The sequence below is a fragment of the Lissotriton helveticus genome, chromosome 7, assembly GCF_964261635.1.
Source record: "Lissotriton helveticus chromosome 7, aLisHel1.1, whole genome shotgun sequence".
NCBI classification, from domain to species: Eukaryota; Metazoa; Chordata; class Amphibia; order Caudata; family Salamandridae; genus Lissotriton; species Lissotriton helveticus.
In genome coordinates, this window is record NC_136068.1 from 236,284,028 (window position 1) to 236,311,879 (window position 27,852).

Consider the following 27,852-nt stretch of genomic DNA (forward strand, 5'->3'; position numbering starts at 1 on the left):
TTCCTCATGAAGTTACAGATTTGAAATCTTCTTTTTGATGTGGGTCTGTTCCACATTTTATGATAATGTAGAGTAGAAGTTTATCTTTGTCAAACCAATAGTACTTCATTGTTTATAATATGACCAAGAACTATCTGAGCTAATGTATCTATGGTACGTATAAGCGTCATCCTTTAATCTACTGTTGGTGAAGCTCCACGTTCTTTCTATACCCGTTTTAATACTTCTGGAAATACTTCAATTGAAGACATGCCATGTGTAGTCTTCAATAGGGTAGCAAATACATTTCCCTGTGAATGACAAAGTTGCACGTATGGCACCATGTCCTTTGTTAAACACATCATTTATATTCAGTGGAGTAGAGTGAGGAAAATGCATTTCTAACTTGTAAGTCTTTCTTGATAACCAAAATGATATTATAATCCAAGAATACTTTACAGCATTTATTATCTATGGATTAGTAGCTGTAGCTCATGCATTTGTAGGTGTTTGCACAGCCCCTACTATCTCAGTACCTCAATGTTCTAGTATTTGCTGTCTCAGTTCTCTATATATGCCTATGATCTCAGTGAACAGCCCTCTGATTTCGCTATGATGAGATGGTCTGGTTCTGGATGTGGTGTGCATGTAGTAAGTACTAGTGAAGTCTGTCCTGTCATTTTGAGTGAAATTAAATGCATCCTTCGCATCACATGTGGGAACTTTCCTGAAATAGTAATGTGTTCAATGTAAGTCACAAATGGACCATATAGTGATGGAGAATCAAGCTTGACATACTTTTTAGCCCAGCTGCATCAGCTGCCTGTAATTGAAACCAAGAGTAAAATTTCTCCATTGTTTATAGTGGGTTGGCTCCTGCCATTAGCACTACTTCATCCCCACGTAATGGAAAACCCTAAGCCATCAAATAGGTGGTAAGGACTAAGCAAACATTTGTCTACTAAACTGCTGCGGATTCTCCAGACATTGCTAAGAAAGACTTTGTATCTGTTAAGTGCTTAACACATCTCTGTGGGGATAGGGGCGCCTCTCCAACATCTGAGGAGGATTGTAAAATATCTCTGTGCATCTCAGGTTAAATTCTTATTACTGGGTCTGCCTGCAGCCAATAACAACGGGAACACAGTGAGTGCACAGTGGACTGGCACGCCCACGTGCATTGTTGCATTAGCTCCCAAGGAAAGCAATAAAGACAAAAGAGAAAACGGGGAGAAAACAGAAGAGAGAATAAATAAATAAGTAAAGGAAAACTTAAAGGGAAAAGAATCCAGAAGAAAGGGGCAGGCTAGAACACAGCCCCCATAGATCCCATAATGGCCCTGAGACTGGTTCAAGCAGCAAGAGGCAAAAGAGGGTATATCAATAAACAAGTGAAGGCGACTCACCAAAAGGTAACTCCACATGGCAGATGAACATCTAGCCCCGCCCCAACAGCTAGCCCTGGTGCAACACGCCCTTACTGGGGTGCTACCTCTGTTCAGCGAAATAGCAGACCAGCGACGGAGTCCCCACAATTCAAAATCTGGATTGAGTGGCTAGAGAATTATTTTTTTGCCATAAAATAAACATAAGGAGTCGTCAGAAGATTGCTACCTCCACTATGCCGGGGAAGAAATCTATAAACTATTCAAACACCTAGCAAATTCAGGCATCGCCACAGACTAAGATGCAGTCCTGAGGTCACTCAATGCCCACTTCGAACTGCAGATCAATTCGGACTTCGAAAGGTTCAAGCTGAGCCAGGCCTGTCATATTACATGAACTAGCTAGCATCTGCATGGCGGGTAACCAGCCCAAGGAGATCTGGGCACAGGTCACCCAAGGGTGCAGAGACAATGTGCTCAGAGGTCTAATCCTGCGACAACCCAAAATCAGCCTAGGGAACATCCTGATTCTGGCATGAACGCATAATATGCTGGCGACTCGGGCCAGTGGAATGGACCAAACATTTACGTGGGCTCCAGAGAAGTCAGTGAGATCGTTACCTCCAGTATGCCGGCAAAGAAATCTATAAACTATTCAAACACCTACCAAATACAGGCATCGCCACAGACTAAGATGCAGTCATGAGGTCACTCAATGCCCACTTCGAACCGCAGATCAATTCGGACTTCGAAAGGTTTAAGCTGAGCCAGGCCTGTCAGATTATGTGAACTAGCTGATATCTGCACGGCGGATAACCAGCCCAAGGAGATCTGGGCACGGGTCATCCGAGGGTGCAGAGACAAGGTGCTCAGAGATCTAATCCTGCGACAACCCAAAATCAGCCTAGAGAACATTCTGATTCTGGCATGAACGCACAACCTGTCAGCAGCACGGACCAGCGGAATGGACCAAACATTTAGATGGGCTCCAGAGAAGTCAGTGAACATTATGACTGAGAGTGCTGATGCTTTCCGTATGAGAAACAGGAGTGACACTACCTGGAGGCATAATTTCCCAACAACTAAGTCAAAATGTGGGTACTGCCGCCGAGAGGAACACCCCATCAGTGAGTACCCCACCCAGGGCCCAGCCTGTGCTAACTGTGGGATCCTCAACAATTTTGCGCCGGTCTGCAGGAAAAAGTCCCAAGGCAAAGGTACTAAAGACAACCAACCACTATCAAAAGCAGGACACCAACTATCAATCACTAATCTAGTGCACCAGGACGAACCCAGAGGGGCAGGGAAATTAAACCGCCACCTTGAAGACTCCTCCCCGAAGAAGAAGAGGAAGAAACTTTTATTATCTTATTCACACAAGGAGCTGAAGCGCCGCCAGAGACCACAGCTAACATGTATCCTCCGCGTAGCTGGGTCGGATGTCAAGGCCATTATTGACAGAGGAGCATTAGTCAATGCAATAGAGATCCAGCAGTACACCCATCTTTGACTAAAGCGGCCACTGATGCCATCACAGATCAGCATCTTTGCCTACAGGAGCCACTCCCGCTACCCCTCGAGGCGCAGATGTCCTTGTCAGTACGGTTTGATGAGCAAGAAGTCATGATGATGAAACACTTCATTGACCAAGAGATAGACATGATAATTTGCAGTCACACTGCCGAAGACCTGTGCCTGGTAGCCTTCACCTGGAGTGTCCGGACACACCAAGTTGATGACCTATTAAATCAATTCTCCGAGCTGTTGAAAGGGTTTGGCCACCTCAAGTACAATCCAATTAAGCTGCACATTGGCCTGTAGATCACATAAGTAGCAATAAGACACCGATGCATCTCGTTCCACCTCCGAGCACTGTTGGAGAGGGAACTCGAAAGACTAGAACAACTAAAAGTCATAGAAAAGGTGTCTGGTCGAACCCCTTGGGTCTCCCCGATGGTGAGTGCCGAGAAACCCCAAAAACCTGGGCGGATACAGCTGTGTATCTAAATGAGACTACCTAACCGTGCCATCAAACGGGTACGACACATCACGCATACCATGGGTGATATTATTGCAGATGTATATGGTTCCTGGTGGCTCCCGAAGCTAGACCTCAACACCGGATACCCCCAGCTGTTCCTGGTGGAAGAAAACCAGTACATTACCACCTTCAGTAGCCACCTGGGACTGTGTCAATATAAACCCTTGAACTTTGGGATCCTGTCAGCCACCAAGATCTTTCAGAACACCATATGCAAAACCTTGTCTGGCCTTCCTGGCATCCTGAACGTCAGCGATGACATACGTATCCACTCTTCCACCGCAACAGAGCACCACAATCACCTAAAGGACACTCTGTGTTGCCTCGGCGAACATGGGGTGACACTACACTGGGACAAGTGTTTGTTCTTTCATCCTTCCCTTGAATTCTTTGGATACATCTTCAATGAAGATGGAATTCACGTAGACACCTGCAATTCCCAAACAATAAAACAAGTGCCTGCACCCATCATACCCAAGGAAGTGAGGTGTTTCCTCTGCATGGCCACTTATTGTGGGATGTTCATCCCTAACCTGGCATCCTTGGCAGAACCACTCAGGGCTCTCACAAAAACAGACACTATGTGGGTGTGGAGCCACCGGGAAGAAGAATGATTCCAAATGATTAAGGACGCCCTCCTCAACAAAGACACACTTGTATACTTCACCCAGAAAGACACACCAAATTGTTAGTGGACGCCAGCCTGATTGGGCTAGGAGCCATACTCACCCAAGAACAGGAACCTGGCTGATGGGCAGCCTAGGCATTTGCAATCAAGGCGCTGACACCAACAAAGGCAAGGTACGCACAGATCGAGTGGGAAGCCTAGGCCATCAAGTGGGCATGCAGACATTTCCACCTCTACCTGAGTGGCCAGCCCTTCAAGGTTGTAATCGATCACCAGCTTTTAGTCCCACTCTTCAAGGGTTAGCCCCTCACCCGCCCCGTGGATCGAGAGGAGGGTCATCCAAATGCAGCATTACCCGATGGAGGTGAACTATAGACCAGGGTCAAAAAACCTTTCAGATTTCCTGTCATGTCACCCTATGCCTCCAGAGAAGCAAGACATCCCCAATGAGGTAGAGAACATCCAAATGATCTTGAGCGCAGCATGCCCTCAAGCATTGAACTTGGACGACATCATGGTAGTGTCAGAGTCAGCTCCAGGCCTTGCCCGAGTGCACAAAGGAGTAAAAAGTTGAACATGGAGAGACTTACTCCGGGACGCCAATGGCTGGGTACCGAAGGACCAAGAAGCGCTGACGAAGATGTGGAGATTGCATGACAAGTTTAGCGCTACCCAAGATATGATGAGGGTCTTGCATTGTAATCCTGAAAGCCCTCAAACAGGTCACTCAATTAGTGCATGGAGGACATCCAGGTGCCACGAAAATTGAGTCAAGGATGAGGGAAAAAGTGTGATTCCCAGAGCTAGAAGCAATGGTAGAAGACCTAGTGCTAAGATGCCCAGCATGCCAAATGACAAGTGCACCGGAACGGCTGGCTACGGTGATCACCGAAGAACCATGTACTGATCCCTACGTCTAAACTGAGACTGGACTTCAGAAGCTTCCCAAACGGAAGGACCACTCTCATTCTCATGGATGCACACTCCAAGTATCCGGTGATAGAAGTGATCACCTCCCCGCGTTCATCCATGTGGCCCCTATACTGGAGAAGGTGGTTGCGATTTTCGTCCTCCCAATAGATCTAAAGTGACAACACAACCCCGTTTCACGGAGTAGAGTTCACTGAATTCCTCAAACAGTGAGGGATCCAACACCACTGTATCACCCCACAGTGGCCACAAGCAAATGCAGATGTAGAAGGTTTATGCATACACTAAACAAGACACTATGCATCACCATCGTCGAACAAGTCAATACTAGAAAACGCCTCCACCTATTTCTTAGGGAATAATGGAGCACTAAGATGAAAGGTCAGGGCTCGATATGAGCCTGAGATATGTACAGTTACTGCAAATTATGGTACCTTGGTGACGGCCAGGAAAGGACAGGAAGAAATATTAAGGAACATCTCCTGGTTCAAAGAAGTTAAAACATCCCCATGAGTCCCAGGGTTGGGCACAGAGGAAGACAACGCTGGCTGGCTGGAACCCGATGGTGACAACACGGTTAAACATGGCACCGGAAGTCAAATCTCAACAAACACTATCAATGCACTCCACTGAGTGCACCCTCTCTCAGTGAGTGCCCCTTCGGAGTCAGGCATGCCCCGGGGGAAGTAAATAAATGGGAGTGGACCACACATGGTGCATCTCCGATCCAACCACATGAGCAAGAGTGTCATTTATTTGCATGCTGCATCATTTAGCTTTGCCCTATACTAGGCACAAGCGAGATACAGCAGTATGTATACTGCGACACTGTTGCGACAAAGTATACACACCACCAGCTTGTAAATCAATCCTCAAACCCGGGAAAAATCTAGAGGGTGTGTCGGATCAATTATTTTCAGATTATTGAATCTGAACTCAAATTTCCCTATGTGAAAAAAAAAGCCCAAATGGAAAGAACTTTTCCACCATAGATCCAGAAGTGATCTAGGGCCAGATGTAGGTAATCCAGATTTACTGATTCTAAAATACCGAATTTTACCAATTCGGTATTTTACAATCGGTAAATGGGATGTAGGTATTCATTCGGTATTTTTTACGGAATCAGTAAGATTCGGTAAATACCGAATCGGTATTTACCGATTAGGTATTTCCCATTCATCCCTATGGGCCTCCAGGCTCATAGGAATGAATGGGAATTACCGAATCGGTAAATACAGATTCTGTAAAAGGGGGAACACATTCAAGGGTGGCAGGGTGTCACTTTGACACCCTGTTGCACCCCTGAATAGTGCATGGGTGCGGTAGAGAGACAAAATATTGCAATTAAAATATCGATATACAATAATATCGATGTTTTAATTTCGATGGTATAGAATATCGATGTGAAATAATATCGATAGACAGAATATCGATATTAAGGTATGTATGTTACTAATATCGAAATTTTGTTTAGTGTTATGTATTTTATTATGTTGTTTATATGTTTGTTAAACATGTTTTTTAATGTATGTTTAGAATTAGTAATTTTGTTTACATTTTGCGTTTTAGTATCAGAGCAGGGTGTGGGTTTATAGGGGAATAGGGTGGGAAGTAATTTAATTATAATTAATTAATTAATATGTGTTTAAAATATTTTTGATTAATAATTAATTGGTAATTCATTATTATTAATTCGTTAATTAAATTAATTAGAGTTAATGTAGTAGTATTTATTATTTTTTGTTATTGTTAATTATCAATTAATTGGTAATTAATTATTATAAATTAGTTAATTAAATTAATTAGAGTTAATGTAGTAATGATTATTATTTTTTATTATTGTTAATTAATAATTAATTGGTAATTAATTATTAATTAGTTAATTAAATTAATTAGAGTTAATGAACAAATATTTTAAATGTTGTGTTATTGCTAATTAATTAATATTTGGTAATTAATTATTATTAAGTGATTAAATGACAATTACATTTTTTATGTGATTTATTAATGTGTAGTGGGTTGCATGTTTATAGGGGAATAGGGTGTGACATAATTAAATTAAATTAATTAAAGAGATTGTATTTATGTATTGCTATTTATTGTTAATAAATTGTTAATTAATTAATTGGTAATTTATTTTTTTAATTATTTCATAATATTATTTATAAATAATTTAGTAATAAATATTGTTTATTCTTGTAAATATCTTGTTATTTAATTGGTAATTAATTATTATTTGGTATTAATATGTGTTAATTAGCTAATTTATAATTACATCAATTTGATATTAATTGTTATTAATTTATTAATTGATATTTATATTAATTGTGGTTTTTTGTATGTGTAGTGTGTTGTGTGTTAAAGGGGGAGTAGTGTGGGAAGGAATTTTTACCCCTACGCTATCCAACGCTTTCCCTACTGTTGCACCCTCTGGAGTGGGAATAGTAATTTTTACCCCTACGCTATCCAACGCTTTCCCTACTGTTGCACCCATTGGAGTGGGAATAGTAATTTTTACCCCTACGCTATCCAACGCTTTCCCTACTGTTGCACCCTTTGGAGTGGGAATAGTAATTTCGACCCCTACTCTATCCAACACTTTCCCTACTGTTGCACCCTCTGGAGTGGGAACAGTAATTTTTACCCATACGCTATCCAACGCTTTCCCTACTGTTGCACCCTCTGGAGTGGGAATAGTAATTTTTACCCCTACGCTATCCAACGCTTTCCCTACTGTTGCACCCCATGGAGTGGGAATAGTAATTTTTACCCCTACGTTATCCAACCCTTTCCCTACTGTTGCACCCTCTGGAGTGGGAATACTAATTTTTACCCCTATGCTATCCAACGCTTTCCCTACTGTTGCACCCTTTGGAGTGGGAATAGTAATTTTTACCCCTACGCTATCCAACGCTTTCCCTACTGTTGCACCCTTTGGAGTGGGAATAGTAATTTTTACCCCTACGCTATCCAACGCTTTCCCTACTGTTGCACTCTCTGGAGTGGGAATATTCATTTTTACCCCTACGCTATCCAACGCTTTCCCTACTGTTGCACCCTCTGGAGCGGGAATAGTAATTTTTACCCCTACGCTATCCAACGCTTTCCCTACTGTTGCACTCTCTGGAGTGGGAATAGTAATTTTTACCCCTACGCTATCCAACGCTTTTCCTGCTGTTGCAATATGTAGAGTTAGTAAATATATTAATTTATATATATAGTTTTTAATTAATGTGTATGTATTAGTTATTATTTTTTTTTATGTTTTAATGTTTATATTTATAATTTGCTAAATTATATGTATTTTTAAATTATTTTTACATTATTATTAATACATTTAAAAAAACGATATTTTTAACTTCGATATTTTTGTACTACTATATTTTTTTCGATATTTTTGTACTTACCTTTATGTAGATAGAACTCCGATATTTTTTATTTCGATATTTTTGTGTCGATATTTTTGTATGTCTATATTCTGTCTGTCGATATTATGTCATAGATTCCATGGGTGCACATGTGGCACACATACATGCCCTAAGGGCATGTATGTCTGCCACATGGCACTGTCATAAATTACAAAAAATTGCTTTTTCCAAGGTTTTCGATATTTACCACCAACTTGTAGTTGGTTGTAAATAACGCATCCTGAAATGGGAAAAGCACTCATTTGAGTGCTCCCTACATTAAAGATTTGGTAATTTACCGAATCAGTATTTAAGAATTCAGTAATTTACCAATTCCTTAAATTACCGATACGGTAAATTACCGAATCCTAACATTAGGCCCCTACATCTGAAAAGCCTAATACCGGTCGGTAACGGCTGAAATCCGGTAATTTCGGTCGTTACCGACCGGTATTACGCTACCTACATCTGGCCCTAAGTCTTTTGGGAGCTCTTGTACTTTTTATACCTAGCAATACAGGCAATAGATATCACAAAGGGATCCTGATTATAAGTGGATCATATAACTTCAACATATTTTAACCCATGATTGCGCAGGAATCTGACTGATATGTTATGTGAAGACTACAGCGCTCGATAATTACATTTTGCCATAAAACTGATACCCTCACATTTTCCCCCTGAAATATATTAGTAGGTCAAACATGCCATATATCTCTCGAGCAAAGGCCTACTAAATACCAGGACGTGCGGAAGGCGCTGAAATGTGCATGTCATGTCCCGGTTTGAAGGGCTTAGCTCATGTTAGGCAACACATATTGAGACTCAGGGTGTTGGATTTCACGAGTGCAATCATTTTCTCCAATCTATCTGGAAAATCACAATCAGGCTTTAACCCCTTGCATGTGGGGCTGATTCCACTGTGCTGTGGGAGGGGGGGCGCGCACAGCGCCCCGGTGCTCATGATAAGCTCAGCTCGTCATGAGTCACGGTGGTCGTGTGCTCATGAAGAGCTGAGCTCGTCATGACCACACCCGTTCCTGTAGAATGCTCGCACAGCAGGGGAATTAGCCCAGCGTGCGAGCGTTCCAATGGTTATGACGAGCTCAGCTTTTCATGAGCACACGACCACCATAGCTCATGACGAGCTGAGCTCGTCATGAGCGTCGAAGGTGTTAAGTGTTCAATGACAATGGTTCAAATGCAAAGCATAGGTAGGTTGAAGGTACAATGCCTTAGGAGTGCTCTCAGTTTTCACCTGCTTTGAACATACATTGGAGTTTCTGTATTTCGCTGAGAGCATGTATTGGAGACACTGGAGATTTGTAGAAAATGTACAGATTCTTGATGCCAGACAAGACCAAGTAATAAACAGTATTAAAACAAGTGGGTTTAAACATACTTTAAAACAAAGGGGCATATTATCAAGAATGTCGTTAATATTATTGCCGCTTTAGCGGCAGGAAACTGCCGCTAAAGTGGCGATAATGGGCTTGATAATATGCCTTTGAGAATTCCAATAGAAGCCCAGGTTCACACCAGAACATGGGCTTCTATGGGAATGCATAAGGGCATATTATCATGCCCATTTTCGCCACTTTAGCGCAGTTTCCTGCCATTAAAGCAGCGATAATTTTAATTATTTTTCTTGATAATATGCCCCAAAGTTCTTTTGTTTCAACTTGTCTTCCTTTATATTCCAAGCAGATGTGGAAACGGAAAATAATAAATAATTAAAATAATTATGATTCCTAGCATACAACAAAGTGCTATTACATTATGAATATTATGCACCCTAAGATTCAGGATGCAGTTGTGGCTTTATCTTGTGGTATCTAACTTATGGGTACAAGTTATTTCCAAAAATGGTCGAAGCCATAACAGGTCTTCAGGTTATATTTCGAGTACGTTTTACTTATAAACTGCTGTGTTCACTCCAGGGACATCTGCGATCTGGTAGACCACAGGGATTAGAGAGAAGTGATTTCATAGTCTGAAAGAGCAGAGCAGAATACATGAAAGGAATTCAGCCAATTATCCACCAAACCCGGGTGAAATTTAAAAATACTCTGGATTGTTTGCATAATATTTTAAATTTTGTGTTATGGTTGTTTAACACAATTCCTGAAATCATATCATATACCATGTTGTATAATGTGCTACTATTTGGAAATAACACAAACAACTAAGAAATAAGTGGCTGCTGTTGGCGGCAATTACAGTTGCGGCCCGTGGAGGGAGTTCCGTGTGGCGTAAAGGCGGGGTGGGGGAGGGGTGGGGGGTAGCAAATACCAGAATATGGATGATTGGAGGTAAGTAAACAATTAAATAAATAAAACAAATTTCGTAGCAGGCGCTGCATCGCATTTGGCGATGCAGGGCGCACAACGAAATTCGTTTTATTTATTTCATTGTTTGCTTACCTCCAATCATTCATATTCCGGTGTTTACTACCCCCTCCCCCGCTCTACCTTTCCGCCCACGAACTCCCTCCACAGGCCCCAACTGGGCAATTATGTTTTTCATACTTTTTTAATATGTGAAATACGTCATTATGCTTAAAACTTAATTCTAGTAAGACCGGGGTGATGATCTTTGGTAACAATGCAAACTTTTTGTCCCTGGGATGGTGGCCAAAACATCTAGGGACCCTTCCAACTCCAATTAGGAAAGCTAAGAATCTGGGCATAGTAGTGGATAACAATCTTACCTTTGGAGAGCAGCTGAATGCAGTCACCTCGGCTACCTTTCATACGAACAGGATGATAAGGAAAATTCTTTATCTCCTGCCTCCTGACAGCCGACAAATAGTGATTACCTCCCTGATTTGATCTAAATTTGACTACTGTAACAGCCTATATCTGAGCATTCAACAGCACCATCTGAATATACTCCGATTACTCCAAAATGCGGCAGCTAGGCTGCTAACTGGAACCCCCAAAAACATATTGGTTTACAGAGAAATAAGAAAGCTCCACTGGGTGCCAATAAGGCAACAGGTTCGATTTAAGGCACTTTGCTTTGCCTTTAAAGCTCTCCATGATATAGGCCCTGATCACCTTGGGCAACGATTTCGCTGGTGCACCCCTGCCAGAACCCTGCGCTTCCTTTGAGCAAAAATGATGGTTGTGCCCAAATTTGAAAAAGCCAACTGCGGGTTAGGAGTTTTGTCATCTGTACTGCTAGGGCATGGAATGCTCTTCCTTTCCATATCCATACCTCCCCAGATCTGCTTTCCTTTAGGAAGTCGTTAAAGTCCTGGATTTTTATGAATCAGTAGTCTGGGCCTCCATTCTTCATGTCTTTCTGTCTGTTGAGCTGAGCGCAAAGATACCTCATGATAATCGTGCACTCTAGAAGTATAATTAATATAACATAATATTCTGTCAAACATTTGTGCCAGGATACATGTTGCCATAAAACATAGAACTACATAATGGATTTGCATTTTGTGTAATTATGTATAGTTTTACATAATTTTTCCAAACTATTGCGTGGTTACACAAAAGCAAATTCCACATATTTTGCACACTCCTAATCAAAAGTATTGAGTGTGTTCCTGAAAGTGAGATAATGATAAAGACAACTGATATGAACAGATATAACCAGCTTAGTACCCAGTTATGTTTGGGAATAACTGCCTGTCAAGAAATATTTGAATGATGGAATCCAAATAGAAGGAGATAAGCAGAGAACAAGAACTTTGATGTTTTGTGTCTGTCATTGCTGAGGTTGGGCACCAGCCCTCTTTTTTCGATCCAATATTTATTTTGTTGTTTGACTTTTACACAGAACAGTAGAAAGACATTTTGAAACGAAAGACATAAAAAAAGGATTTATGAGAAATGAATAAATATGGTATTGGTTGAGGGAGACAGAAGTTTCACTCAGGCAACAATCACAATCATTGCCAAGGCGAGCCACTAAAGTCACTAAATAAACCTGTGCTTAACTCTCTGGTTGCTTGGCATAAAACCAGTTTGGCTTCATTTAGAAGCAATGAGTAAAGTATTTTGCAGCACAAAAATAGTAATAACGTGAAAATACAACACAAGAAAAATCCCGAACCAATTTAGAAAAATAGATAAAATGTTAATAAATAAAATTGACGACAACACAAATTAAATCTAATCAAAAGAACAAGTGTGATTTGTTTAAAGTTTGTAGTGTAAAATGGTGTTTAACACCATGCGTGCGGCGCATTTTCCCGCTGTGCGCTGAAGTTTTTAAAAACCCGCGGTTCATGACGAGCTCAGCTCGTCATGAGCGTACGAGAGGTGTACCTCATGACGAGCTGAGCTCGTCATGAGCGTCGAAGGGGTTAAAAGATCAAAGTGCCAACCATAGGAATCTGGTTGTGCAAGACCGGGTCAAAGTTTAAAACTAGGAGATGAAACACAGATCGTATACAAGGGGTAAACTGGGTGCGGTCTTGGCTTACCTTTGGACTTCCAGAAGAAAATTTCCTGAGAAGGTAGAGTTCAGTGGGGCAGGCAGGAGGCAGTGTCTGAGGAGGAGTCCCTAGGGACATGCTGGATGAGATCATGGTGAAGATTTTAATCTTCATACGTAGTCAAATTTTTCGAACTAATAATTCTCCAGTGGGACGAAACAGTAGGTTAAAGCTGAAGAGGGATCCTCATGGTTGGATACAGTCATTGAGAGGTTGCACTGAAAAGGATTTGCTACTGTGGAAAAGATCTTAGCGGGAGCCACAGCAAAGTCAGGCTGACAGGTGAAGCACCTTGGGTGGATCGGCTGGCAAATAGGTCCTGGTTTTCTGTCAGTTCTCCAGGAAGTTTTTGTAGAAACATTTCCAAAATCCCAGCTTTTAGAGAAATACCACTTACACCACTACCAAGGGTCCAGGACCTGGTGGTCACCAATTAGGGAGTTATGACTCACTCCAGCAGAAGCCAACACCAGTGTTCAAGGCCTCAGGAGATTATTATATCCCTGTAGCTAACACAGGAGGCCAGCAAACTGGTGCATGAGGTTACTTCTGGTGGCCTTGGGTTTAGGGAAATGGTCCAGCTCTCCTTTTAGCTGCAATTCAGTCCTTCAAGCAGCTATGCAGTCCTTCTGGCAGGAGAAAAGTCCTTATGTCAGCTGGGGCATTCCATCTGAATCTTCCAAAGGTCCAGGAGTGTAGTGAAGACGTGTCCTAAAAGGTCAAAATGTATACCTGGTGCCAGCCTTTATCTGCGGGGGAACATCCTATCCTAGCCCCACATCTGCTCTTTAAAGTTTTTCCATCCTATGTCAAAGCCCTGAGAAGTCTGGGGTGACAAACAAATGGCAAAAACTTCCTTTGTCAGTGCTGAAGGCAAGCCCCTTGGAAGTGCAAGCGATGCAGGAAACAGCTCTACTTACAACCATCCGGGTAGAATGGCCCATGGTGTCCACACCTAACCCCCTTTGTGTCACTGTCTGGGAAGAATGCACAGAGACCAGCTGAACAGTCATTCATAGTTAGGTGACCTAGGACACTGGCAGAATGCACAAATGATTAGGACAAGAATATGCCATTTCTGAAAGTGACATTTTCAGAATTATGACTTGCAATTCAACTTTACCTTTAAATACGATTTTAAATGATAATTAATTTGAAACCAAACAGCATATTTCTACCAGCTTTCAAACCAAAGTTAGCACTTATTAAATATAATAGGTAAGCGTGAGCGGTGAACTATGCTCCGCTCGCGGAGTTTGTGGAGATTCCCGCACTCCGCACTACGTGGAGCTCGAAGAGTTTTTTTCTCCGCTTGTGATCGTCAACGTCAAGTTAGCGATCGCGGAAAATCAACCACCCGGCAAGATTTTTCCTTGTTCGCGATTGTCAACATCAAGTTGGTGAGCGCGAGCGTGGAAAAAAACCATCCCGGCGAGATTTCTCAACACGGGGTGGTCAGGTTTGTCATTGCGAGTGGTCGCGTATGCTCGCGACCGCTCGTGATGAGAAAGTGCTTGTTCGTGTTGAGAAAGCTGCCGCTCGAGAAGAAATCTACTCGAACTGCAGAAAAGGGAAATAAGGGACCGCTTGTACTGTGCTAAGTGCTGTTCTCTATGATTGCACAGTGTGGACAAGCATCCGCACTGGGCTATCAACACAAACGGCATTTTTCTATGGAACTCCGCCACTTCTGGAGGTCCGCGTAGCACGGTGGAGTTTTTTTTATACTTGGCGGAGTTGCACGTAGCCCAACTCCACGAACTCTGCCCAGGGTTATTAATAAGGTAGTAATAAACAAAGCGAGAGGGAGGGTATTCAAAGTAGGGTAATATCCCTTATCCCCTAGGGCTATATTTTCAAAAACAAAGAGAGGAGTATCCCCAGGACACATGGTCCCAGTGATTACAAAGGCGGGAGAAAGGATGCAGATTAAGAAAGAAATCTTTTTTTATAAAAACCCCTCACTCACCAACCTGGTTGGTGACATGCTTCATCATCGGGGTCCACCTGAGTGACCGAGTGTCACTCAGGTGTGCTGCGACACCAGCAACTGCAGCGGAGCTACTTTTTTGTGGATTGTGACAGGAGTGATTTAGTGATTTTTTAAAAAGGTGTTCAACATGTACTCTTATTCAATTTATTGTAGGGTCATGTGACACGGTTAAAAGATACGAATGGGATACTTATCCTGGCGTAATGTGACCAGAAAGTATCAGTGCTAAGTGAATATGGTCAACATGTTTCAACCTTTAGACAAATTAGTAGGTTTTCGTCAGGACCAATGTGCAATGAACTGAGAGGTATGCGCACGCTAAGGCGCACCCGTCCCAGACTCAGCTGAAAGCCAGACCATGTACTTACGGTTTGGCGAGCTTACAGCAATCTGTATAAGAACAAATGTGAAAAAACAGGGTAAGAAGTTTATACCATATTTAAATATTTGCTTAATTCAAACATTGATTGCATCCATTCTCCTCTGCGAATGTTGTGTAAAGTGGGTATGGACAAAAAATGACAGCTAACAGTTTTCAGACGAAAAAAACACTTTTGAATAGTAAAGTACCACTGCATGCTGTATCAGTGTATGTACGTCTGAACAATGCTGCCAAAAAACACTATTACACAACATTCGCAGAGGAGAATGAATGCAATCAATGTTTGAATTAAGCAAATATTTCAATATGAAACTGGAATTGTGAAGTTTTTCACTACCGAACATTAAGCCCACATGTCCTACTTTGTATTTGCAATGAACCCTGACCCATATGCAGGCAAAAGGTTTGGAGGTGACCCTGCAGAGATGGTCAGGTCCATAAGGTACAAAACCAGTGAAAAAGAGATAAAAAATAACCTGCAAGTGTGAGATTACGAGACATGAAGTGGTGGGTTGTTAAAGAAAGGTGCATGAGGTGGAATCAATTCTAGGCACCTTTGTATTCTTCAGTGCTGGCATTCATCAGCACCAGTGGGTAAACTCTGCATCTCTGCACTTTTTTCAACACATCAAGAGCTGTTGACCAGAAGCAGGAACAATGAAGTCCAAAGAAGACTTTATGCAGTAGGAAGAGGGCCGTAAAACTGCCCCATTGGCAACTAAAAAACAATGTCATGCTTTGTGTGCTAATGATACACAATCATATACTGTCACCAGTCGACTTTTGCATCTGCAAAGTTTTGAGCCCTCTAGACATTGTAATTTGTGCCTCCAGGAGGTCCAAATGAAGATTACTCCAGCAGTGGATATGAGAAAACAACCAAGTAGCAAACATTTTAGCTTGGTGTTCACTTGGCAGGAACAGATTTATTCCTAAAAGGTGAAAACCAAAAAAAGAGGAAAATGAAATTGCATTGTTTTGGCTTTTAAATGAGAGTTTCTAATCAAAGAAGGAACCCAATAAGTTCCCCTTGGTGTATGTTAAATTTAAGTGTTAGTGACATTTGGGGTCCAGATTTACTTTCAGTGTAGCAATGCAACATGCTGAGCTGCATTGCCTGAACCGGAAAAAGCATAAATGCACTATATCTACTCAGATATCAATCAATCAATCAATCAAGCAGTTGTATAGCGCGCTACTCACCCGGAGGGTCTCAAGGCGCTGGGGGGGGGGGGGGGGGGTCTGCTACTGCTCGAACAGCCAGGTCCTGAGTTGCTTCCTGAAGGAGAGGTGGTCTTGGGTCAGGCGGAGGTGGATGGGGAGGGAGTTCCACGTCTTGGCAGCAAGGTAGGAGAAGGATCTTCCTCCCGTTGTGGTTCTTCGGATGCGAGGAACAACGGTGAGGGCGTGGTTGGTCGAACGTAGCTGGCGGGTGGGAGCGTAGAAGGTCAGGCGGTCGTTGAGGTATCTGGGGCCTTGGTTGTGGAGAGCTTTGTGTGCGTGGGTGAGGAGTCTGAACGTGATTCTCTTGCTGACGGGGAGCCAGTGCAGGTCTCTTAGGTGTCCGGCGATGTGGCTGTGTCGGGGGATGTCCAGGATGAGTCGTGCTGAGGCGTTCTCACTACTGCTCTGCAGTGTTTGCTGCTTAGCACCAACGCAGGAATCCTTGCGCCATGATACATGGAGGCCTAGAACCCTCACACACAAGGGTGCCTGCATTACAGGCAGGATTGTTTTGTGCTGGAACATAATCCTTGATTGCCCTTTTGCTTTTTGGAATTCTAGCTATTGTAGCTACATTTTCTGTTTGGATTAGAAACTGGATCTGTGGCTTTGAAGTGCACAAAAAATAATACACTAAACTGAAGTAGTCTTAAAAAATGCGCTCTCATGAAAAAAACTTTTTCTAACAATGGAATTGGAAATGTTATACAAAAAGTACATTAGCTTGCTACAGAAACCCTTTTAAATGGAAAGGCACTACCAAGAAGTTCCACTTGGCAGTGCTCTGCAGCAAAGCACACGGGTTGCTATTCTTCGGGAGGTTTTCAGTTTTACTTTTGTTACAAAACTTGTTGCGAAGCCAATCTTCTAATGGTTTATAAATGCGTATTTAATGTATGGCCAATAAATATCACACTTACCTCACCTGCATCGTGCGTGAATTTTAAACTGAGTTTGTAAATATGCAAGACGCACAATTAATACATCCGCCATCACTTGTCAGCTTCTAGAAATGTCAATATCGAAATGCTCGATTTCTGCTTCTGTTTGATATTAATTCAATATAAATACAAAGCACCGGTATGTTTAAAAAACATGTTGATGAAGTTCCATCAAATTTGCATTCACTCATGTCTTTTTTAAGTAAGCGATTGATCTCTGTCTTGTAAAAATAAATATTCTCGTGGAAATACTTATCCCTGAGATTATAACATAATCTCGTATTACCGCATGTGCATAAATCATTTGAGGCAGCATCACTTTGCTAAGGCACCAATCAGCGGGGGATTTGGGCAGGAGGTATGATTTGTTTCTTGTCAGCACAGGCTCTCGGCACTTCTTAGACTTTAGCCGCTACCTCACTGCTCATTAGAGAGCTTCGCCAGACTCTATCTAGCTCGTAGGGAGCAGTTACTGCTTGAGGGAATCATGGAAGCGCCTAATGTTTTATTTCTTTGCTGTCCCGCTCAGCAGTAATTTACCTTTGGGGCATTTGGATGTTTTGGGGACGGGAGAGGCCAGAGAGCGTTGATTTTTGAGAGAAAAGGTGAAGAATAGATTCTTCGTGATCACCAGAGAGCGTGCGGGGCGCTGGAAGAGTGACTGTGCTGCTGGCTGAGCGCTCCTCACAGCAGCTCCGTGTGGAGGGAGATTCCCGGGCTCCGAAGCGCGCGCGCTGCTGATGTTCGCCATGGGCGCACGCAGGGTGCTGTCCGTGGTCCCCACAGTGCTGATGGCTCTCACGTTTCCAACTTTCCGCGTCTGTGCGCAGAATGACACCGAGCCCATAGTCCTGGAGGGCAAGTGCCTGGTGGTGTGTGACTCCAACCCCACCTCGGACTCCAAGGGGTCCTCGTCGTCTCCCCTGGGGATCTCGGTGCGCGCCGCGAACTCCAAGGTGGCCTTTTCAGCGGTCCGGAGCACGAACCACGAGCCGTCCGAGATGAGCAACAAAACCCGCATCATCTACTTCGACCAGGTAAAAATCACAGTTCGTGGACACGTTTGCGCTTTTAAAAACAATGTGGAGTATTGTTAGGTCAGAGTCAAATATCTAAGTATGTGCACATGTCTGAAACTCACTATCTGCATAAAATGCTTGAAAACTCTTAAATTCATTTACATTTCCAATGGCAGCAAATAGCAGACGTTTTTCAAGCAACAGGTTGCTATGAGCTGCTCTTTAATGTATTTTTTTTCTGCTGCTGTTATAAATCGGGCCATAAAGAGAGACATTGATTTTGTAAAGGTTCACATGGTGACTCCATGTCCCGGGGGAACCATGATACTTACAATCTGCCTGACGCAGAAGAAAGAACGGACATCTTTATTACATTATTTTCTTATTATTTTTAGACAGGAGCTCACCGATATTGCATGTGAATCCTTCCATCCACTTCTATGGTATTCAATGTATTGATGAAGATTATGTGACAGGTGACAATTCGCATTGGCATTTAAGAGTTCAATGGACTTTAATGTAAACAAGGAAAATACCCCCACTCCTGGTTTGGTAGTTAAAACAAGCAATACTGTTCGTTAAGTGGGGAGCTCAAACCATAGGACCCCGGTGCCACTGCACCTGCTGCTCTTCTGGTAGCTACGCCCCTGACAGTGCATCACTAAGTGGAAACCTCTCATTTGGAAGGAAGCAACCCAAGTGCAAACGAGGGAAATCGCTGCTGTCTTCCCTCATGTCCCATTGCACAACATGCGCCATTGGATGAAATGTCAGATGGACGTGTCTGGGTTGCAGACCTTACTTGTGAATGTCTGGTTTGCTTGATCTTGGGGACGTAGAGTGTAGCCAAGAAACCTCGATTTTCGATGGACTTCTACTGTGACCCCGAGCTGCTGTAGAAGTCAGCAAGGGCGGGAACAGCTGCAGAGAAAACCGGCTGATAGATGGGCAGCGCTGGGTTAATTTGCACTGGCACTTTGTCTCACCATCCCCCGCCTTTGCCCAGGGACATGAGGGGGTTGGTGGCACCTAGTGGATGTACAATCCCTCATTATAGGTGCCCCGTCAATAAACTTAACTGCTGCACATTCGAAGGAAGGTAGGTAACTGCCACTGCGTGACTGTTCGCCAGCCACGTGGGAGCTCAGGCACTCAAGGCACCTTTCCGTTACAGGAGTGAGTTTTCCATTCATGTTTCTTGCACTTGACCGCCCCAGGGTTATGTGTGCGTTATACATAGCTGAGGATAGCGATGAAGATGATGATACTTGTGATCAGCTGCAACTAATGCGGACCCTAGTTAATGGGGTGCTCGTTAGCATTGTGCACTAGGTGCAGGTCAATGTACTCGTGAACGATCTTTCCTAAAATTTGAGCATTTTTAATCAAACTCCATGTTTACCCTGCCTGGGCCGCAGGGTACAAAGTACCCCAATGACACAATGGCAAAGTATACCTGTTGTTTGTGCTCCTGGGGTAATGTAATGTAATCCATACTTTTAAAGCACAAACATATCACCTCTTAAGGTTTCTAGGCGCTGGGGGGGGGGGGCAGTCGGGGAGATTAAGTGAGCTATTGCTCAGTCACATGATGCTAAGCTGGGCTTCCGCTGATGCCGGGAATGGCCGAGATCGAACTCCTTGCTCCAGTCAGCCGCTCTGGCCACTGTGCCACACCTCTCCCTCTAGCACTCTGGTACTAGAGAAGGGTCTGCATACACTTGCAAAAAACATTCTGTACTATGGACTGTGGCTTCACAAAATAAGTGCAAGCACACTTACAAGGGGGCATTTTCTCCTTTGCATGCAGATGTGGCCTCATGCAAATGAGGGAACCCGTTGCCATTGTGCCAATGCCATTGAAGCTATCTGGAGGCACACTGATTCGGAGGGAGTAACAGTGGTTCCAAAAAAAAACCTCGGCACCCTTGTAGGTGGGTGCTGTGCTATCATTACAGCACGTAGAGGGAACGTTACCCACGTTGTTTGAAAGTGATGGCAGAATTCCCCCCTACAGGGAAATGCAGACAGGCAGGTTTCCCAGCTTGTCCACCATTCCCAAATGACCTGTTCACGGTGCAAACACGAACTCTACCCCTGCACTGTGATCAGCGCATTCACTGTAGAGGGTGCACTGTCCTTGTCTGTGCCTAACATACTAAGTTAAAGGAGAGCAGTGGTGCACAGTGGGACATTGAGCCCTCTTAGTAATATTCCCCTGCATATGTATTTTATTTACCAATGTGTGCCTTATGGAAGATGAAGGTTTGTTTTCCATGCAATCATTTACACTAGAAAGTACTCATTTTTTTTGTTAATGGAATTCAGCAGGTCAAGTTTTGTGCAGTCATCCGGGTGGGAGATAAGAAGTGGGTTCAAAGAAGTTGTGTTATGAATATTGACTACCATATATTATGATCTTCTCCACTGCAGCAAATACTGATCAAATTCTAAAAGACTACTGAACAGATTTACATCAAACACAATCAAAGGTACTCCTCTGAATAAAGTGCTAGTATCTTACCGCGTTTGGGGATGTTTAAAACTAATGTTATTAGTTGAAACAGTTTTTCAGACTAGTTAAATGGGTTTTAAGACCCATACAAACTGTAATTTGGAAGAGGTGCAGAATGTGTGCTTCTTTCCAATTCTGATTCGGAATAGCATGTATCAATAGTTTGGGATAACATTTTCAGTCATAAACCATTGACCAGTTAAAGACTCTTCAAAGGAGATAGTAACTGATTTGCAAAGTGTGTGTGCGGGGGTCCCTACAGGACTTCATACCCATTGAGAATCATATTGGCATCCTTAGGTGCCATAGTGGAGGTGGTCCACAGGTTCACTGCTTGCTCTCCCTGATGTTTTTCTAAAGGGGAAAGTTATTTTTTTTAAATAGCACTGGTTCTTTTAAAGAACTCAGGCTACTATAAAAAAAAAGTTTCCTATTTGGGAATTTAAACACGAATGTTGGTTTTCTGTCCTTTGCACTCCACTGCTCCTGTGTTTGTAGTCAATCAATCGGAGTTGCAAACTGCAAACTGCCCACTTATTTTATTATAAGGGATGTCCTTATACAACCCCCTGTGAATGGTGAATTTGTGAACCAACTTAATAGTACCTAGGTTAGTTCCCAAAATCATAGTTAATTCACAAAACGCTGGTGCCCACTTTGCGACCACTGTTTGAACAAAGTCTTCTTTGCATACCAAGGGCCTTATTTATGAAGGCCTTGCGCCGCCGGTGCGTCACCTTTTCCAATTTTAAAAGTGGCACATCGGCCACGCAAGGCCTTCATAAATAAGGCCCCAAGGCTGTAACGACAAGCCTAACATAGATTATCAATCAAGAGCGTGCATTGGATGTTTATCAAATATTTATACGCAAAGACATCATGGTTTGAGACGGAAATAACTCGACTTTGTTTGAAAGATTTATTTATTTTCAGTAGCAAGTTTTATAACAAAAATGTAATTGAATAATTAGAGTGGTCCATGATTCATAAGAGTCGACACTGCTTGGCAGATACAACATGATATGAATAAAATAGTGAAGAAACATTTTTAATAACTCTTAGCTGTAAACTATTAGAGAAGCACCATAAGGTCCTTTAAAGATAAAAGGCAAACAAATTGATCTCTTTTGATCAGTCCAATACTTTAAATTATCCATACTGTTTCATTCTTATTGAGGGAATAGGGGAATTCTGTTGAAGGATTGTGCAATATTTATCATGACAGTGTCATCATTCTTCACCAAACCAGTTAGACACAGTATTTTTTTCTGCGAAGAAGACTCTGGGAGGAGGACCTGACCTCCAGCAAGGCCCTCTACCCAGCCCCCATTTAGGTTTAATGAGCTGCCAATGACCTTTGGCATTGCACAATAGGGGGTGAAATGGCTGCCCTTGGGCCAGGCCTCACATCCATACACTGTGTACATCAGAGACTGGGTGCAGGGCCCGGTGTTCTGTCTGGCATGTGCCACGTCTCAGTGTAGACATAACCCACATTGCAGTACCTTTGGCTGTGCACATCTGGGTTGGTCATAAGACCTGGATTTCAGCTGAGTCCTGTGCTAGCCAAGTATCACAACATACTGAGCAAGGCCTTCAGCCATGCCCATTGACTTCCAGGTTCTAGGACTATCCAATCATAAAGTTGAAGGCAGGGTACAACAAGCTCAGCAAAGTTCTGCACCTTACCCCTAGTAGTAATAAGGCACTGTGCATGGCATTCAGCCCTACACTGCTGGGGTTGAGCGCAGTGTGACTGGCTCTGCACTTGCAGCATAAATTCTGTGATGTGATTGATGATGTCAATCATGATGAGATATGTCAGGTCAGCAAAGACACCAGTAATGGCATTACATGTGCAGTTATATGCAAGTTCAGAGGCAGTTCTTTGGGGTCAATATTGTTGCTTTGATTACAAAAAATAAGACAGCTTATTTCTTAATTTTTAGACTTTTGCATTCTAACTGTGACATCCTTTCAAGTTACTTTTTTTTAGAGAGTTTACATGTGTGTGTGTTTGTTTTTAAAAGCCTATGTTCTATTATTGTAAATAATCAAAGACTACATTTGAAATGATTGTCAGCAAGTTTGATGCACTTTGGAATGACGCACTGGTCAAAGGAAAAAAATTACTGCTGGGCATTGATTTGCTATATGTAGTGGAATCTGATTTTGGCTTCAAGCCGCAGCCATTGTCCAGTCCCGTGCCAACTGAACTAGCTGTGCACCGCCATCAACTGTGCATAGTGGTCTTATTGTGGATGATGTGTCAACTGGCCACACCCTTTTCCCAGCACCATGCACCAGTAACCTGTTGCATACAACTCATGGCACTATGAAGTAAGTTGTTGTGTTTGGATGAGGGCTATGGATATGCTGTGCACCCTGGACCCAATCCTATGCCCTGAAAATGTAATACCTGCAATGAGTCTGGATGATCATATGGAGGGCTTTATGGCCGTGCCCTGTAAATAATGTTTTAGCTCTGGAGTCCACGGGACACTGCCTTCGGCCTGTACAGTGGTCTCTCTGTCAAGGAGATGAACTCACCTCGCTCTTCAATCAAACCCTATTCACTATGAAAACATCTCTAAAAGGCTTTCAGCTATGACTAGTACAGTCTGAAGTAAGGGCATGCCTTTCACCCAACCAGTGGCACTGTATATTCTTTTTGCCATTTACAATGGGCTGTTGAGGAGATGACTTCACCTCTAACGTCACTCGCCATTCAAATCCCATTCACTATGAAAAATCTCGAAAACGCCTTCAGATGTGGCTGGTAGGGTCTGAGTTTAGAGAACGCCTTGCATCTGACCAGTAACCCTTAAAACGTGCATGCCCAGTCTATGACCAAGTTTAGGGAACAATGAGTGGCCTAATGGACTATACCCTCAATACCTCACAAGCCACTGCTCAAAGTGAGGTTTTGATCTCAAAGCATGGCCTCTAGCTCTGCCCTGCATTTAGTTTCTTTAACTGTAGTGCATGGCATCTGATCATGCATAGTGGGTGATGGGCACAGAGCATGGCTCCAACCAGACCAAGCATCTAGCTCCATGCCATCAGGACTTGCTGCTAATGGTGTTCGGTTGTATGCCATACACACCAAGTGCTGCGGGTTATGTGCGATAAGAACACATCCCATTTTAGAACGTCCAAAAGTATATTAGGAGACGAAAAGGAAGAGCAGGGTCTTTCTTTTACCAGAATTGACAGTTTTTAAAATAACTTTTGTTTTCTTTAAGACTATTCAGGACCATCAGCTCAAGTGTAGTTTGCCTGGCCCTATTTAGGGCAGGGCAAGTGTGAGGAATTTGTTTGTTAGTTGACTGGAGTGTGAGCCTTGGCCAGGCATCAGCCACAATCCATGGCAAGGTAAACCACAAAAAAATCACAAAATTAACCTGTGCTTAATCCTTGGTAGCTTGGCACAAAAAGCAGTCAGGCTTAAGTTAGAGGCAATGCATAAAGTAAATATGCAGCACACAGGCAGTAATAATGTGAAAACGCAATGCAAGACATATTCCACACCAATTACAGAAAAATAGAGTACATATTAATACATTATTTGACACCAAAATGACAAATATCCAATCAGGAGGGCAATAGTTATTTGTTTTAAAGGTTTTAGTACAAACTAATACTTAAAAGATCAAAGCACCAACCATGGACACCTAGATGCACAAGACCAGGTCTAAGTAAAAAAACATGGCCAACAGCATTGAAACAAGTGTTAGATACAAGAAGCAGATTGAGCCCCTTGAGCACTTACCTTCAAACTTAGAAGAATGTTAAAGAAATAGCTTCTGAGAAGAAAGGTTCAGCGGGGCATGGCTGCAGACTGTGTCTGAGGAGAGAGCGTTGTCATCAGGAGCCACTGGACCAAGTCACAGTGAAGATTTCCTTGTTCGTACGTAGTCCTTTGTTTGTAAGTTGAAAATCACCAGCAGGACGAGGCAGGAGGCTACAGCCAAAGGCAGTTCCAGGAGGTTGGATACCCCTTTAGCGAAGGGCTGCTGAACAGGATTTGATGCTGCAGACAAGAAGGTACAAACAACAATTGATGGACAGAATGCAGAACAATGTCATACATTCACCCCAGTACAGAGATCTGGGCCTAAATCCATCGCTCTCTTTCACTCCACACCCACCCAGTTCAAACATGGCCATATGCAAATCAGCCTTGACCCTGTGCCTCATGGGAACAGTCCAGCCCGAACTGCCAAGCCATATATTCCCTGGTCCTGATGAGGCCAGAAAATGATAGGACTGAAACCCGTCCACATTTGTTTTGAAGACACCATTTAAAAATCAAGAACTTTAAAATTCAATTAGAAGGAGTACATAAATAACAGAGGTCTAAATAATATACCTCTCTGCTCCAGTATTCTTGTGGTGATCTTCTTTTCGAAGGAATGCCTTTTGTAATATAATTTTTGAAGCATCCTTCTTTTGAAAAATAAGGGCTATGATATATAAAGATCTAAATATATATGTTAGTTTGTCAACAATGTAAATAGTGTGTGTATATTTTTGTGTTTGTATTGAGTATATTTGTTGTATATATATATATATATATATATGTATTTGTTGTGTATATATATATGTTTTGAAAAATAAGAACAATTTACCTATATTCACTTTTGAAGAAAATGGTTAAATACATTAAAAAGCTTGTTTTTGTAACTATCTCTGGGTTGGTTTTGGTTGTAGATGAATAGAAGACACAGAAATGTATTTTGTGTGATTAAATTAGGGGATCATTCATTGAGCTCTATCCTTTAATTTATTGTTTATTATTTTCTAGGCATCATTTGCTTTATTGAATCTTGTATTTTACCCAGATACCGTAGGGTTACTTGGGTTGCCCCCTGTGTAATGAGAACCAAATGTTTGGCCAGGCAGTCAACACTGTGAAATAGTGGATTGGGCTTAAGGCACAGGAAGTTTGGGTAGGTTGTGCCAACAGTCAATTGAATACAAGTGATAGTCGGGTGACGCTGGTTTGAGTAGGACAGGGGCTGATGCATGGTCTGCCATTTCCCTGGCCTGACTCCCAGAGGTTGCTATGCAGGCTTAAAGATATCTGAGATGACTTGGTGGCATGGGTTGGACGACATGCGTTGTAATGGATTTCATGTTGTAATGACACGCGTTGTAACACGTGCATTGTTACATGTCCCATTCCTTAATTATAGACAGCATTTTAATTACCCTTGGGGCTTTTGATGTTTCAACACCACTTTATTTACACACTATGACATAAAATGGTAATTTCAATTAGAATAAACATATGTGACTATGGATCTATGTGCTCTGCCGAGGGGCTAAGATTTGGATGACAACGTAGTATGAACACCTTTATGATTCACTGACAGGTGCTACCAGAAATGTAAACTGACTTCAGATTCGATATCAGAGCTCTCAATTGTGTCCTATCATGAACACTCACCCACGATGTGAACTCACCCTGAAATCTAGAGGTGACTCAGTATACAAGAATAAAAAATACATAAACACAACTATGAAACAGCAAATGCTCTTAGGTGATGCAATATGAAGTAAAACATAAAATCCAAATAAGCACTGCATCGCTGGCATGGATTATCTTAATGATTTTACAGTTTCTTTTGCAAAATCGATCAGTGTTTTTATTTTTCAAGGTAAGGAGATGAAAATAGGGCTCAGTCGATATCTGTGAGAAAGTCAGTCAGTCATAAAACTTTATTCAATTTATAAAATCATAAAAGCACACAGCAAAGCGCAAAGCTTCATGCATCATACGTAAGAAAATACGTCAGTGAGTCAGAAATTTAATTGACTAATAATTAAAGCAGTCTGCTTATTGATTTTCGGGTAACCCCGAACTGTGCTAGTGACCACAACCGCTTAGTAGCCCACTTAAACATAAAATATGCAGGGGCGTAATTCAGGCCCCCGCAGCCCCTGTGGTGCGGGGGGGCTTCTAGCTCAAAGGGGCCTCCTCAGCACTGCACTCTGGCCGAAGAGCTCCTGAGTGAGCCCGGAGGGGGGCCCTCTAAGTACCGAGCAGGGAGGCCCCCTCACTTCTCGTTACGCCAGTGAGTATATGGGTCAGTGGACTCGAAACTTAGAGGTATTCCAACTTAGCATAGTTCGAACAACCCTTAGGTTAAAATGGAAGAAGGTTGACACACAGGCCTTTGAAGCAAAAATTATGAGGAAATATTTTTCATTTAATCAATAGATGCTGGTCAGCTGAGGGTACCTTTGTTGCCCTAATTACTAAGCCTAGCCATATCATCCAGGCTGACAGCCAAACATCCTACATCTATTGTCCTTTCTTTCCGGTGGTTTGATAGTGCATGTACTAAAGCTCATAAACAGCTATAGGTAGCTCTTAATGCTGTCCCAAGAATTAAGGATACAGTTATTGCCGTACGGAAAAATGATAACGCCGTAGTTTATTCCTGAAATAAAGCTTATTCTGATTTATTCACCGCCGGCATTTTGAGAGACACAAAGGAATTTTGGGATATTGTCATTTGCACATTTTCTATCAGAGGGTCCTTCTCATAAAATTGACTTTTTGATCCCAGGGACAGTATGGGTCTCACACTGTTCACATATTTTTAAATATTTTAACAAGGTGATTGATTATGAGGAAAGTGATATCGATTTGCTTAAAGACATAGAACAGGTATCTTAGTTTGGCCAATCAATTTCAGTGAAGGAGATGGAGGCAGCTATCAGTCTGTATAAATGTAAGAAAGCGCCTGGACCATTTGGAACCCCTCTTAATCTTTTTAAAAGTAATATCACCCTGTGGGCTCCAATGCTCACTAATATCTTTAGGGCTGCTATATTTGCCCCACTCCCACATCCTTGAAAGAGGCTAGTGTGGTGCCAATCTTTAAAAAAGGTGATAGAAACGATCTAGTATGCTACTAGCCAATTTCTTTAATTGATGCAATGC

General features: G+C 42.4%; 1 protein-coding gene across 1 annotated transcript in view; it reads left to right on the forward strand.

Annotated features, from left to right (window-relative positions):
* The first annotated feature begins 17,784 nt into the window (after positions 1-17,784).
* CBLN4 (cerebellin 4 precursor) overlaps positions 17,785-27,852 on the forward strand; it is a 434,996-nt gene continuing 424,928 nt past the window's right edge. Inside the window, exon 1 of the mRNA XM_078650479.1 lies at positions 17,785-18,400. Within this exon, the coding sequence (XP_078506605.1) occupies positions 18,104-18,400 (297 nt within the window). The 5' untranslated portion in view covers positions 17,785-18,103. The remainder of the gene's footprint in view (positions 18,401-27,852) is intronic.